Consider the following 14,069-nt stretch of genomic DNA (forward strand, 5'->3'; position numbering starts at 1 on the left):
GAGGTGTCAAGAACGGTAAGTCTTGTTAGATCATTTAGTTTCCTTGAGCAGAGTTTCATATGACAGCATGATCTTAACTTTTTGAGTTAAATTTATGCAGATCACAGATATTAAAGGAGAACAAATGACTAGAAGCATACAATTAATGCCCTCTCATTGCATATTTCCTATAAGTACTTGAAGAAAGAACTACATATTTTAATTAGATACCGAGCACAGACATTAATCAGAACTGGGATGACTTCTATCTCTTCTCAAATGAATGAAAAGTCAGATAAGCAGAGCTAAAAAATTAAGTCTTCATTAATCTGAGAGTCCAGCAGCATCAGACAGTTGAAGCATCTTTCTAACTAGCTTTAGCTTTACATTTTCTTATAGACTGATAGATCTTAGGGCTAGATGCATCACTATGAACATCTAAAATTGTCCTCCTGTATAACAGAAGCCACTACCTCTTCCTGAGGGATACTGGCACAAAGCTGAGCTAGATGTTCTTTGAGAAACATGTCTGAGAAAAACATATGGATCCTGATATAAGGACTTGAACATTCAGCCAGATGCTCTATAGGCTTTTCTCATCCTAGATGGAGCCTTGCTTTAGAAAATGAAGCCCAATCTACAAGGAAGCAGGAATCCCACAATAGCAAAGTCTCATCAGAAAGCCATGTTTCTTGATTTTATTAACAGCTTATAAATGCCTCAGACTTCAGTGATTCCATTTCTTTGCAACTTCAATGAATACACACAACCAACCTGCTTACCTGGCCTGTTCACTGTAGTTGGAAAGAAATGGAATCACTGAAGTCCGAGGTGCTTATAAGTGTATATAATTTTAAATGAAAGTCTAGATTCTGCAGCCGTGGCATCCTCAAAGTTGTGGGATCTGCCTAAAATATTAGATTTCCTTTATGTCTCCATTCATAATGTGTCAGTGTACCAGTGACTGCTACCTGATGAAAAAGACTTACTCACATGTGTATGTTCATGATGCTCTTCAGGGACTATGGTTTATGGATCACATAAATCCCAGTACTGTTTTACATAAACTTGAACAACTAAAGAGTTACTGCTCCCTGATGAACCAACTCCATCACAATGCAAAAATGGACAAAGGCACCAGAAGTCGAGAAGCACTTCCCCAGACCTTGCCTTAATACAAAGCAAACCTAGGTAAGTTTCCTTCTAACTAGACAGCAGCCTAATATCAGTGGACTCGGTACATACCAATGCAAGAGGGATCAAACAGGTGAGTCTTTTCTGAACAAAAATGCTGTTGTGTATGGCACTGAGTTGGATACTTCAGTGATGGCCATGCTACAAATATGTATGTATTTAATTACACCACTGCTCCAAGTGGTTAAGCCTGACCAAAATAATTCACTACAAAAATGTTTATTTTCATCATAATAACCCTACTTTATAAAGAAAACCAAATATATGTTTTACAGAAAAGGAAGTGGCACATACCTGCATGATGTTACTCTGGTGAAGGAAAGGAAGGAGGAGACTGATGAGTACAGAACTCTGACCCTTGTCTTGTATAAACTTGCTGATACTACATTAAAGGGTGGAAAAAAGGGTTATTTTGCTCATCTCATATGAATAGAGTCAATGGTATTAAGCATACAAGAATAGAGCTGGCTACAATGCAAGCTGTAAAACCATAGTGCTATTATATAAATGCTGTGTCAGCACATCTTTTCTGACTCCATATTTTAGGGACTACAAAATAGAGACCTGATCCTGTTAGTAAACTCATGTGAATGAGTCCCTGTGCTCACAGTTTCCACTGACTTCAATGGGGCTCTGTATGCAGAAGGGCTGATCTACTGAGAGGCCTTTCATGTTTATTTTAAATTGTGGGAGGGAATTCAGCCTGCAAAAACTTATTTTTTTAAATATATTCCAGTAAACAAATTCAGAGTTGTTATTTTTACGTGTTATTTCCAAAACTGAAACCCAGTTAGCCATTGAGGGCCAAATTCTGCTTTCAGTCGGATAGGGAGCTGAAATCAAACAGAGGAGGAAATAATGTGGCTCTTGCCTACATAATAGTCCTTCATATTTTCATTAAAAGCTGTTTTTCTTCTTAATAAAGTAGATACATTAAACCATTTACCACAAAGATTTTTGCTTCTCATTTTGATTTATACATAAACACAATAAGCACTAGTCTGTGCATATACATGTATACACACAGAATAGTGCTCGTAAACACAGAGCTCTGTAACAATCAATCTAGCAATCAAAAGTGGATTATTCAGTGATTTCCCTGGATACATCTAGCATATGTTTTACAAACTCTGTTACATTTTTCTCATTTAAGAGTTTAAGGAAACATGACATTTAAAAACAAACTGGTGAAAAGTAAGAAACTCAAAGTCCTAGTTGGCATCTCTACTCCCTGAACACAATCCTTATCTTCTGATCTTGGAAGTAAAGGCCTTGGATGCTGCAGTTAAGTGCATGAGGACTCTACCTTTCCAGATGTTCTTTTTTCTCTCTTTTTCTTCAAATACAGCATGAATATTTACAGCACTGATTATTTTTCTCTTCGGGGAGATTCCAATATTCAGATTAGCAATACTGAGAGTTACACAGAAAGAGAGGTACAAGCTTTCCCATGTTCATGTATTCCAGCTACTAGGGCTGTGCAAAGCTTCAGTCTCTGATTCAATTTAGGAGAGATTCAGGCTGATTTGGCGGCTGAATCTCTGAATCTGAACTGAATAAGAAGACCCTTTAATCTCTCTGAATTGAATTGGAACCCTTTAAATTGATTGAGAGAGATATGATGATTCGGACTTAGACACAGCTTTATATGTTTTTTCTATATACCTCAAGGTACCAGGCAGCTCGTGAACCCTGAGATGGTGAGGTGGATGGAGTGTCTCTTGGGAGCATGGTGGGGGGGTCCCCAGTGTGCTCAGTGGTGGAAGTGGACCTGGAAGTGGACCAGAAGCACTTCCCCCACCCGCCCCCCACACTTGGCGACTAGTGCCTCCTGTGTCTGGCGAGGTACCCGGGGTCCCCCCTTGACTGATTTCCAAGCCAGGGGGGATGCAGGGACGGTCCCCCGCATGCTCAGCAGCAGACCTGGAAATGGACCAGAAGTACTCCTGGTCCACTTCTGGGTCTGGCACTGAGCACTAAGGGGATCCCCCCACTCTACTGTGGGACACTCCATCTGCCCCAGCATCGCAGCGGTCACAAGCCATGCCTGGTACCTCAAGGTATGTAGAAAAAACATTTAAAGTTGCGTCTATGACCAAATCGCTAATTCTCCGAATCAGAATAGAATCTTCAGATTCGTCCAAATCAAATTCGGACAGTGATCCGAATCAACGAATCAAATCACTGTCCCCCGAATCAGGCCAAATCCGAATCGAATACAGCCCACTTTGTACACCCCTACCAGCTACTCAGCTCACTTCAAGATCACAGTTATCACTGTTACCCCATCACAACCATTTTTACAGCCCCTATGGGCATAGACTCAATTACTTGTAGCATTAACATCTAAAGCCAATTTAATTTAAGGAAGCTTTTAAATTCAATCAGCAGTGACAGGAATTGAACAGTAATGCTTTAAAAACTGAACAATGCAGAGTAACGCTCCACATGTTTTGCACTGCTTTGAATTAAAAATGATTGCGACAATGTTATTCATTTGTAGTCCATTATGAGAGATCAGTTTCTGTAAACAGTTGCTCTTTTGTACCATGAAGAATCACTTACTTGGAAAGAATGTTGAGCTCTTTGCTCACTTGGGCTCTAAACTTTTTCTTTTTCACCTTCTCCACATTTAACATAGTTTTGCTGAGATACTGAAGGATGACAGGAACATGAGGTAGAATTAACCGGACACCCAGGCTTGGCGACTCTGTAATAGATACAACAACAGGTAACAATGCACCCTTCTGAACAGCAAGTCATGCAAGAGCCCTAGGTTAGTTTGAGATGATCCTTTGAAAATAGGCAGACACCAGATAAAAGGAAGCCTGACTTGGAGAAGCACTGAGATTCTTTTCAATTCTGAGTAAAGGGAATGAAAAGCAGGGAACAGGAGCTTAATGACTGGTTGAGCTGTGAGCTATAGCAAAAAAAAACTCAAGGAAAAGAAAGAGCTCCCCTTTGTATTATCTTACTGACAAGTCTGCTACACTTGGAATTACTAAAGGGTGCCAAACAGTATCAAGTCACCAGTGCAGCAGCATGCTCCTGAGGGACAGCAGTGCGGTGCAAGGCTAAGCACAGGACTGGGAAGTCTGGAGATGTAGATTCTATTCCTGGGTCTGCCTGACTTTATTTGACCTTGGACATATCAGTTCTCCACGCAAGCTCCCGTTTCCCTGCCTATAACAAGGGCATAATGATACCTACCTTCTTTTGGAATAAGCAATGTTTTTTAGTTCTAGACTAACTGCATAGCTGGGAGAGATGTTAGACAAGCTTTTGGGCAGAATTCCCTTTTTCACGTGACTTGAGGAATATTCCCTAGAACACCACGGCCACAACACTCCTGTTGTAATGGCTTTAAGAACAACAGAAGAAAAGCAGCTCAGTAATATGAAATGCACTGCATGATTATGTCTGCTTGTTACCACAGGCAGAGCATAAAACCACTTGCATAATTTATTATTACCAGTGAACTCAATTAAAATTCATTATAATTAGTATGTGCTGGGTGCATTTATTTATTTATTTTCTAAAAAGGCTAAGTTTGTACAAAGTGCTTTGCCTGGAGGCTCACTGGCAGTCACCAACACTGTTTTTGGGTTATAACTTATATTGGGGTTGTTCAGACATTATAACAACCCTTTACAATAAACATTCTTCCACCTCTCTCCCTAGACCAGGGGTCAGCAACTCCCAGCACGTGTGCTGAGCATGGCATGTGAGGCCATTTTGCTCCACACGCCATGGCCAGCCCCGGCTCTGGGTAGCTGCTGCCAGCAACGGAGCCCAGGCTGCTTCCAACAGGGCTTGCAGCATCCCAGCTGCCTGCTGGGACAGCCTGGGCTCCCAGATGACAGCAGCTACCCGGAGTCGGGGAGCTGCAGCCGGGAAGCTGCAAACAGCTGCGCTGGGCTTTGGAGCCCCGGCATCAGCTCTGTACCAGCATGTAGATGTGTGCCTTGGAGCAGACAGTGGGAGGGGCCCGAGGCACTGCCCTGCTGTCTGCCCCGAGGGGCGCACATAGTTGCCGCCAGCACGGAGCTGATGCTGGAGCTGTGGAGCCCAGTGCAGCTGTTTGCAGCCTGCCTGCTGCTTGCTGCAGCTGCCCAGAGTCCAGGCTGGCTACAAACAGCTGCGCCGGGCTCCAGAGCTCAGTTACCAGCTCTGTGCCGGGAGTGGGGGAGAGACCGGGGTTGCATTGCCTCAGTCCCCTCCCCCACTGCCTGCTCCGAGGCGCGTGCCTGCATGCACCGGTACAGAGCTGATGCTGGTGCTCTGGAGCCCGGCACAGCTGTTTGGAGCCTCCCGGCTGCAGCTGGCCCCGGTTCTGGGGAGCTGCTGCCAGCCAGCAGCCCGGGCTGCTCCCAGCAGGCAGCTGGGACACTGCAAGCCCTGCTGGGATCAGCTCAGGCTCCAGCAGCTACCCAGAGCCAGGGCAGCTGCTGACAGCCACAGAACCCAGGGTGGGGGGCAGGGGCTTTGGATGGGGGGCAAGGGGCAGCAGGGCTGGGGGGCACAGGACACAAGCAGGGCATCCTGCCATATACCCCCGTCCTCATTTTGTTTTTGTGGCATGCCAGCACTGTGGCATCTTCCAAGGTAGGCATTGTGGTGTTTTTTGGCACTCTGGCCAAAAAACGTTGCCTGCCCCTGCCCTAGACAGAAAACAAAACTTTCTGGATGTCGGAGACTGGCACAGAGCTATGGAACGTGTCTGCCAAGGAATAATTATAATTAAAGACTATGCTAAGGCAAGACAAAACTCCACGAGGAGATTTTTACTACCAGAAGGCATCCCTGCCAAACACTGAGAATAATATACTCTTGCAATCTGGAACATCTGCTCATGGGTCTGTTTAGCTCCCTCATCATTCTTTCTACAATTCATTCATACCTTCTGTCATTTCATCAGTGTCTCTGAAAACACAGTCGTTCACAGTCAAACTAGGAAGCAACTCTGTGGGTTCAAACTCTGGGCTGTTGAGGAGGTTGTCAGTCACATCCATCACAACATTGGCTGTGGACTCAGACAGGCTCTTGGCTGAGAGCAGGGCAAAGACATTTGACAGTATATCACATTCTGGGTGTCCTGGTCTCTGCTTGGCCAGCAAAGGGAAGTACCTGCATGACAGATACCAAAAAGAAAAATTCGAAAGTTAATTAAACAAAACCTAAGCTTTTACACATACCTTTTCTACAAAGTCACTTATGAAAACAGTGATGTCCTTTCTACAGCCTGCTGGCAACTAATCAAAAACATTACTTTCTAATGGCCTGACTCTATTCTTATAGAAAAAAAGTTTCATATTTGTGATAATGGTACATCTTGAGGTAAGACCTCAGATGACAGCACAGGAAATTTACAAGTAACAGTTGTTATTTGTTCCTTTGGTGGCAGAAACAAAGAGACCATAGGTAGGAGAGTTAAAAATCACTAAAGACAATAGGGACAACATTTCTCACTTAATGCCTGAAGAATAACTTTCTGATCTGATTTACGCTTTCAATATGGTTTTAGCATATACCTCCACTGTGGCCAATTCATGCATATTATTCTAAAAATAAACATTAAATAAAGGGTCTTCAGCAACCACCACAAAACTTCAACAAACCAAAAGGCTTGTGAAGTATAAAGATAAAACCAAAAGGCTTGTGAAGTATAAAGATACACAATTTGTATTTGAAAGTGGTTTAGCTATGACACAGTTACCTTCCACTAGGGTCCTCCCTCCCTGCTCAGAAAACAAGATTTGGTCTACAGACTTGCATCACTGATAATTTTTCCTACTGCGAGGGGAAATTTTTCATAAGGCAGAACACTCTGGAGTTACATTGGGATTGTTATTAGAAATGTTACCCAGCAGTCTGGGAGAAGGGGGAGGAGACTGTGCTTGACAATATGGTTATTCTAGAATCTGTTCATTCCTTGGAGAAAAAACAGACCTAAAACTCACAGCCCTGCAAACATTTAATGCATGTTTAAAGTGCAGCATATTACGTATTTCCAGAATTGAGGTCCAGGTTTCTACCTACTTTCCAGAAAATGCTACCGAAAAGTGAAGTCTGCAGTTTAAATAAGAGTAGCTGAAACTTGGGTACTGATGTATTTCATATTCTACACTCCCTCCCCTTTTTAATAATTCTATATAAAGTACTGGAAACAACTGGAAACCAAGCATAACATTACACTCGTCATGTTAACAAAAACACTACTCTTTACAGTCATCTCATCCTGAAAAACAAACCGTTTCTCTGAGCTTGCAAGGAAGAATAATATGACCAACTTTGTGGTGTGTTAAAAGACACAACAGGTTAATCTTGAGGACATTTACCTGGGATTCTTGCTCCAGATATGAATGAGTTTGAGCAGCAGAGTGGGAGAATACTGGCTCTCAGAAGCAAGCCTGCTGATCTAAAAGAGGATAAATCACAAACAAAACAGTATGACCACATATACTGGGATATCCCATTTATCATAATAAAAGAGCTCCCTGTGAATGTTTTTTAACAAACTCATTGAACCTCTGCTATATGCTTGGTATCTACTAAAAGTAAAACATCTGGTTTTACTGTAAAAACTGGATGCTATGATTTTACCATCTACCGTTTTTGATTGCTATCAGGGAGTCTTTTTTGCACTCTCCCTACCTACCATACAGTATTAGACAATATAACTCAAATTTGCATTCCTGTTGGCACGCATTTCATCTATGTCAGCACAAGTATGAAGTTCTCAGTCATTTATATGATGCTCTTGAGCAGCAGTAGTGGGGTGTCTACCATGTTTTTTGGTTTAATCTCACAATGCTAAGATTAGGGGTTAGAATGGACTAGTCTGAACTGGAAATTCGGATTACAGGAAAGCAGGACTGGAAGGGACCTCACAAGATCATTAAGTGCAACCCCCTGTTTAAGATAGGCTAATCCCTGACTAAACCACCACAATCCAGTGTCCGTCTAACCTGCTTTGAAGGCTTCCGTGCATGGAAAATACACAGCCTCTCTAGGTAGACTATTCAATGCCTGCCCACTCTTGTAGTCAGAAAGTTCCTCCTAATCTCTGGCTTTAATTTCCCCTGCTGCAGTTTGAGTCCATTGCTCCTAGTCCTGTCCCATACACCCACAGAGAAAAGCCCATCACCGTCCTCTTTCTAATTACCCTTAAGGTATTTGAAAACGTTTATCAAATCCCCCCTCACTCTTTTCTTCTCCAGGCTTAACCAGTAACCCTAGTTCTTTTAGCTTTTTCTCAAGTCTTTTCTTCTAGGCCCTAATCGTTTTTGTTGCCCTGTGCTGGACTCCTTCCAACTTGTCCACATCTTTCTTGAAGTGTGGAACTCAAAACGGGACACAGTACTCCAGATAAGGCCTCACCAGTGCTGAACAGAGCAGAAGAAACACTTCCCTTGATTTGTAAGTGACTGATCTGTTAACACAATCCAGGATGCTTTGGCTTTTTTGCAAGAAGAACACACTGTTGGCTCATATTCAGTTCATGGTCCACCATCACCCCCAGGTCTTTCTCTACAGTACTACAACCAAACCAGTGATTCTCCAGTCTGTATTTGTGCATGCAGTTACTCCATCCCAAGTGCAGGACCTTGCACTTGTCCTTGTTGAATCTCATCTGATTGACTGTGGACCATTTCTCCAGCCTATCCAGGTCATTCTGGATCACAGCCCTGCCCTCCAGAGTGTCCATAATCCCATTCAACTTGGTGTTAATGCATAATTGAAAGGGAGGCAACAATAGGAATTGGCCACTACAATCAAGGTCCTAGAAAACTTGGAGATGTTAAAAAAAAAATGGAAGGTTTGCTTTTGGTCCTTGAAACCAAGTGTCTTCCCAAATCTTAAATAAAAAGGAATTGCTAACCCAGTCCTATGGTTATTCTGCTACGCTGGCTACTAATGCAGATTTCACAGCAGATTTCATAGCAGTGAATATCATAAAACCCCAATTTCAGGCATAAACTTATTAAACGTGTTTAAGTGATGCACAAAAAAATCAATGGATTCTTCTGACAAAAAAAAAAAAGGATTTTCGTGCTGCTCAATGACACACATTCCCTCTAGAGGGAGCTACTGGATTATGACAAAATAATATGGCTCCAGTGAGAAAGTGCTGTTCACTTCAATACATTAGGTCATGCAGGAGATCAGCAAAATTCTTTAAACCAGGAAGTGTTATTTACAGAAATTATCTCCCCTGTGCTTTCCAAATACAATGCTCTGTGCTACCATCAAACCTCCAATTTACTTGCTGACACATTGAGCTTTAAACATACACTTTGATGTCTGTGGGACTCAAACACATACTTAATCCTTTGTTGAACAGGCTGAACTGGTGCTGGGCATTAAAACAGATGGCTGATAGTCTGAGAGGACAGACAGTAATGGAAAACTTTTGCTGCCTCAACCAGTTGAGGTGCACAAACTTGCATTTGCATATAGCTAGTTTATCAGCCATTTGGCTGCATCTAATGTACCATTGTTGAGAGAAGAAAGAAACAAGGAAGGAATAAATAAGCAACATGAAAGAGGAAATGGCTTAAGAGATACAGATTTTAAGTCAAGACAGACCACAGAACAGGAACAGTTATTCTATCAACATTGTATTTTATGTTATTTAGATACTTTCCAAGTCAAAGTACTCAGACATTTTACATCAGACAGATTATGCATTTAACAAACTCTCTTGTTTCTCGTGAAATGTCAGAGTAAATAGTCTGCACCTCTGGTCTTTGATAACAGAAATACAGTTTTAACTTTAGCCAAATTAATCTGTCAGTACTTTAGGTTGAAGCTTGAACACAAAGAAGCTGCAACATTAATAAGGTACTTGGTCCTGTTATTAAGCCCCAGGCTGGCCCTTCACACACACAACAATGCAAATAAATAAGATCTGTCCATTTCTGAACCACACGCATTACACAAAACACACCGAGAATAAAGTGATTTTGCTCAATGTTACCTGGGGCCAGATAACTGCATGAAAAACTGCATCAGTCTCTTCTGAGCTAAAGCTGTAGGTCTCAAAATCAGAAAAAAACGCAGCTACGAGTTTGATCCCAAGACGCCTTAAATTTTTTAATGGGTTGATAAACCTTAGTTGGATCTGGGGAAAAAAAGTAAAGACAAAAACACCTCATTGTTACTGCAATCTCCTTATAACATAGCAGAAATGGTTAATTACTCTGAAATGAAATACTATACTATGTCAGTTGCAAGAAAGATTCTTGCCTGAAACATTATATGATTTTTGACTGTAAATTACTTACAACAGAGACCCCTTTACCTTCTACAATTTCAGTTTTCTGACTAAAGGCCCAATCCACCACTGGGTCATTATGCTTAATTGGGATTACACAGGGACACAACTATCTATTAACATGTAGCTTTCCTTGCAGAATGGAAAAAAACACCCTACATCATGGGGTCCCCTGAGCATCTGTGCTGGGGTTGGTGCTGTTTAATATATTCATAAATGATCTGGACAGGGGGTGAATAGCAAGGCAGCCAAGTTTGCAGATGACATGAAATTATTCAGAGTGGTAGAAACAAAAACAGACCACAAAGAGTTACAGAAGCATCTTACAAAATTGAGCAAATGGGCTACAAGAGGGCAGACTGAATTCAATGCTGGTTAGTGCAAAGTTAATGCAGAGAGGAAAAAATAACCCAAACTACGCATATACTATAACGGCTTCTACATTAGCTGTTACCATGTAGGAAAATGCTTTTCAAGTCATGGTGGACAGTTTATTAAAAACATCAGTCCAGTGTCCACTGTGGGCAGGGCACTGTAGGTGCCTGCCACTTTAAAGGGCCAGAAGACAGCAGCCGGCAGGTGCCTGATGAGGGCAGCCATTTTGGATTCAAGGCTGCCCATATAAACAAGGCATTTTGCTGCTGGCAGGCCAGGCAACAACATCACCTGGCTGCAGATGTCATCTAGAGGTAAGCAAGGAGCTGTAGGGGATGGTTTGGAGGCTCCTGGTCCTGGGCATGACCTAAAACTGTACCCTGCTGGGTGTGAGTGGCCTGGTAGGGCTCTCAGTGTCATGGGAGCCCCCAGGAAATGCCAGGCCGGTTACGACCATGGTAAAAGGTGGGTCAGGGAGCCTTAACCCCAGCTCCCACCTCTGGGTGGGTCAGGTGACACTGGAAGTAGGGGGGGCTGGGCACAGCTATGGCCACCTGAGCCCACCTGAGTGGAGGGGGTGGTGTGGAGCCCTGAGTGGAGGGGGAGAACTAGAGGGCTGAGGGCCCCGTACACGTACAGACCCTGAGTGTTACCCTGAAAGGGGCCTGAGTATACTTAGACCCAGTCAGGTAATTGGCTGGCCACTACCCCAGTGAGGGTTGCAAGAGAGGCCCAACAGACAGTACATCTGCCACTCAAGGAAGGAACTAGCTAAGCCTATGGCCAAAGGGTGCCTGCTCCAAGAGGGAGCAAGGCAGCATCAGTTGTTGATGTGAGAAAGAGACCTTGTGAGAGAGGGTGGAGTGAGTGAGGCCTGGGTGAGAGGTGGGCAGTATGAATGTGTGTGTGACTGAGGCCTGACGGCATGGCCTAAGCACGCTCCGGCTGTAGGCTAGGGGCACGGGAACATCTGGATGCCATCTGTGAGACTTGGGCCATGGTGTAGGGGAGGTACAGAGCTGCGGATACCCCCAAATATGGGGGTTCAGTAATGGGCAGCCTCCCGCCTTTATTTATCAACTTATTTTCCAAGGTGTGGTGGGTGAGACAGGTGGGCAGCATGCCCAGAGGCAGGTGGGGGGCTAGCTGTGGCTAGTGGGGATGCCCACTTTGCCACATCCACCAACAGGCAAATAAAACATTAGGAATTATAATGCAGGAAACTGTAAACAAAACAAAGTATCATTATGCCCCTTTATAAATTTATGGTGCTTTCACACCTTGAATATTATGTGCCATTTTGGTCCCATCACCTCAAAAAGAAAGAACTAAAAAAGGGTACAGAGTACATAAAGAAGTGCCATACTGGGTCAGCCCAATGGTCCACCTAGCTCAGTATCTTAGTCTCCAACAGTGGCAGAAGTGGTAGCTATACAGGGAGATAGATCATTCTAGAGATGTGCATTTCCTGCTATCCCCTAACTTGATACCCTCCCCAGCACCCACCATTTATTAGGTTACAGCTGCTAGAGGAAACATCTCCAACTATTCTGTTCATTAACATTAACAGATCCATCTTCCATGAATTTATCCAGTCTATTTTTTAACCTGACTATTCTATCCACCTCTGCCAATTAACTGCCTGTGGCAATTAATTCCACAAGCTAACTATGTGCTGGATTAAAAAGTTGCTTAGTTTTAAACCTGTCATCTAGTAATATCAGTGGTTCCCCCTCATTGTAGCATTCTGGGACTTAGTGAACATCAGTTCCCTGTTCAGTCCCATACCCTTCATATTATAGACTTCTATCATATCTTCCCTCAGCCTTCCCCTTTCCAAACTGAAGAGGCATAGCCTTTTTTTAGTCTTTCCTGGTATGGCAACTGCTTTAGGCCTTTGATCATTTTGGTTGCCCTTCTCTGTACCTTTTCTAACTCTACTAGATACTTTTTGAGATGCAGAAACCAGAACTGCACACAGTATTCAAATGTGGGCACATCACAGATTTATATAACGGCATGATGATATTCTCCATCTTGTTGCAATTCTATTCTTAATGCTGCCCAACATTTTACTGGCCTTTTTGGTTGCCACTGCACACTGAGCTGATGTTTTTAAACTATCTACAGTGACTCCAAGGTCTCTTTCCTGAGTCATAACAGCTAATTTGGAATGCAGCATTGTGCACATATAGTTGAGGTTATTTTTCCCCAGGTGCATTATCCTTGCACTTGTCAACACTGACATTCATCTGCCATTTTTCTGCCCACTCACTTAACTTGATGAGGTCTTTCTGAAGCTCCTCTCTTAGGACCTGATTACCCAAAATAATTTGGTATTATCTGCAAACCTGAAGATTTCACTGTGCACCCCCACTTCCAAGTCATTGATGAAAAGGTTGAACAAAATAGGGCCCAGCACAGATTCCTGCAGGACCCCACTTCTGAATTCCCTCTATCCTGAAGAGTGACTATTTAGCCTTACCCTTTGCTTCCTATTTTTTAAACAGCTCTCAGTCCACAAATGAACCTTCCCTTCTAGCCCATGGCAATGTAGTTTTCTTAAAAGCCTTTGGTGAGGGGCCTTGTCACATGCTTTTTGAAAGTCCAAATACATTATGTCAACAGGATTGCCCTTGACCACATGCTTGCTGATGCACTCAAAACTCAGCAAATTGGTGAGCTAGGGTTTCCCTTTACAAAAACCATGTTGATTCTTCCCCAGCAGAACATGTTTGCCCATGTGACTGCTGATTTTTATTCTTTATTACAATTTCTACACTTGCCAGTGATGGAAGTGAGACTAATTGGTCTGTTTCCAGGATTACCTCTGGAGCCCTTTCTGAAGATGGGTGTTATGTTATCAACCCGCTAGCCCTCTGGCACAGAGTCCATTTGTAGTGGTCCGTTAATGCATATTATCACCAGCAATTCTGTAATTTCACCTTTGAGTTCCTTCAGAACTCTAGGGCAAATGCCATCTGGTCCTGGTGACTTGTTAGCATTCAGTTTATTGATTTATTCCAAAACTTCCTCTGCTGTTACTTCAGTGTGGTCCAACTCTTCAGACCCACCTACTAGAAAGGATTGAACTGGCATGGGAATCTTCCTCACAATCTTCTGCAGTAAATACTGATGCAAAGAATTAATTTAGCTTCTCGGCTATGGACGTATCATCCCTAAATGCATTTTTTTACAACCCAGTTCTGTAGCGAAAATAGATACTTTTCTCTATGTTTCTTTG

General features: G+C 42.9%; 1 protein-coding gene across 1 annotated transcript in view; it reads right to left on the bottom strand.

Annotated features, from left to right (window-relative positions):
• Positions 1–14,069, bottom strand: part of UTP20 (UTP20, small subunit processome component) — a 102,807-nt gene that overhangs the window by 40,423 nt on the left and 48,315 nt on the right. Inside the window, exons 28-32 of the mRNA XM_019514992.1 lie at positions 10,154–10,297; positions 7,512–7,591; positions 6,074–6,300; positions 3,739–3,883; positions 1,468–1,555 (exon numbers count right to left, since the gene is read on the bottom strand). Coding sequence (XP_019370537.1) covers positions 1,468–1,555; positions 3,739–3,883; positions 6,074–6,300; positions 7,512–7,591; positions 10,154–10,297 — 684 coding nt within the window. The remainder of the gene's footprint in view (positions 1–1,467; positions 1,556–3,738; positions 3,884–6,073; positions 6,301–7,511; positions 7,592–10,153; positions 10,298–14,069) is intronic.

This window comes from Gavialis gangeticus, unplaced genomic scaffold (genome assembly GCF_001723915.1).
Source record: "Gavialis gangeticus isolate Ggan-Ray unplaced genomic scaffold, GavGan_comp1, whole genome shotgun sequence".
Lineage (NCBI taxonomy): Eukaryota > Metazoa > Chordata > Crocodylia > Gavialidae > Gavialis > Gavialis gangeticus.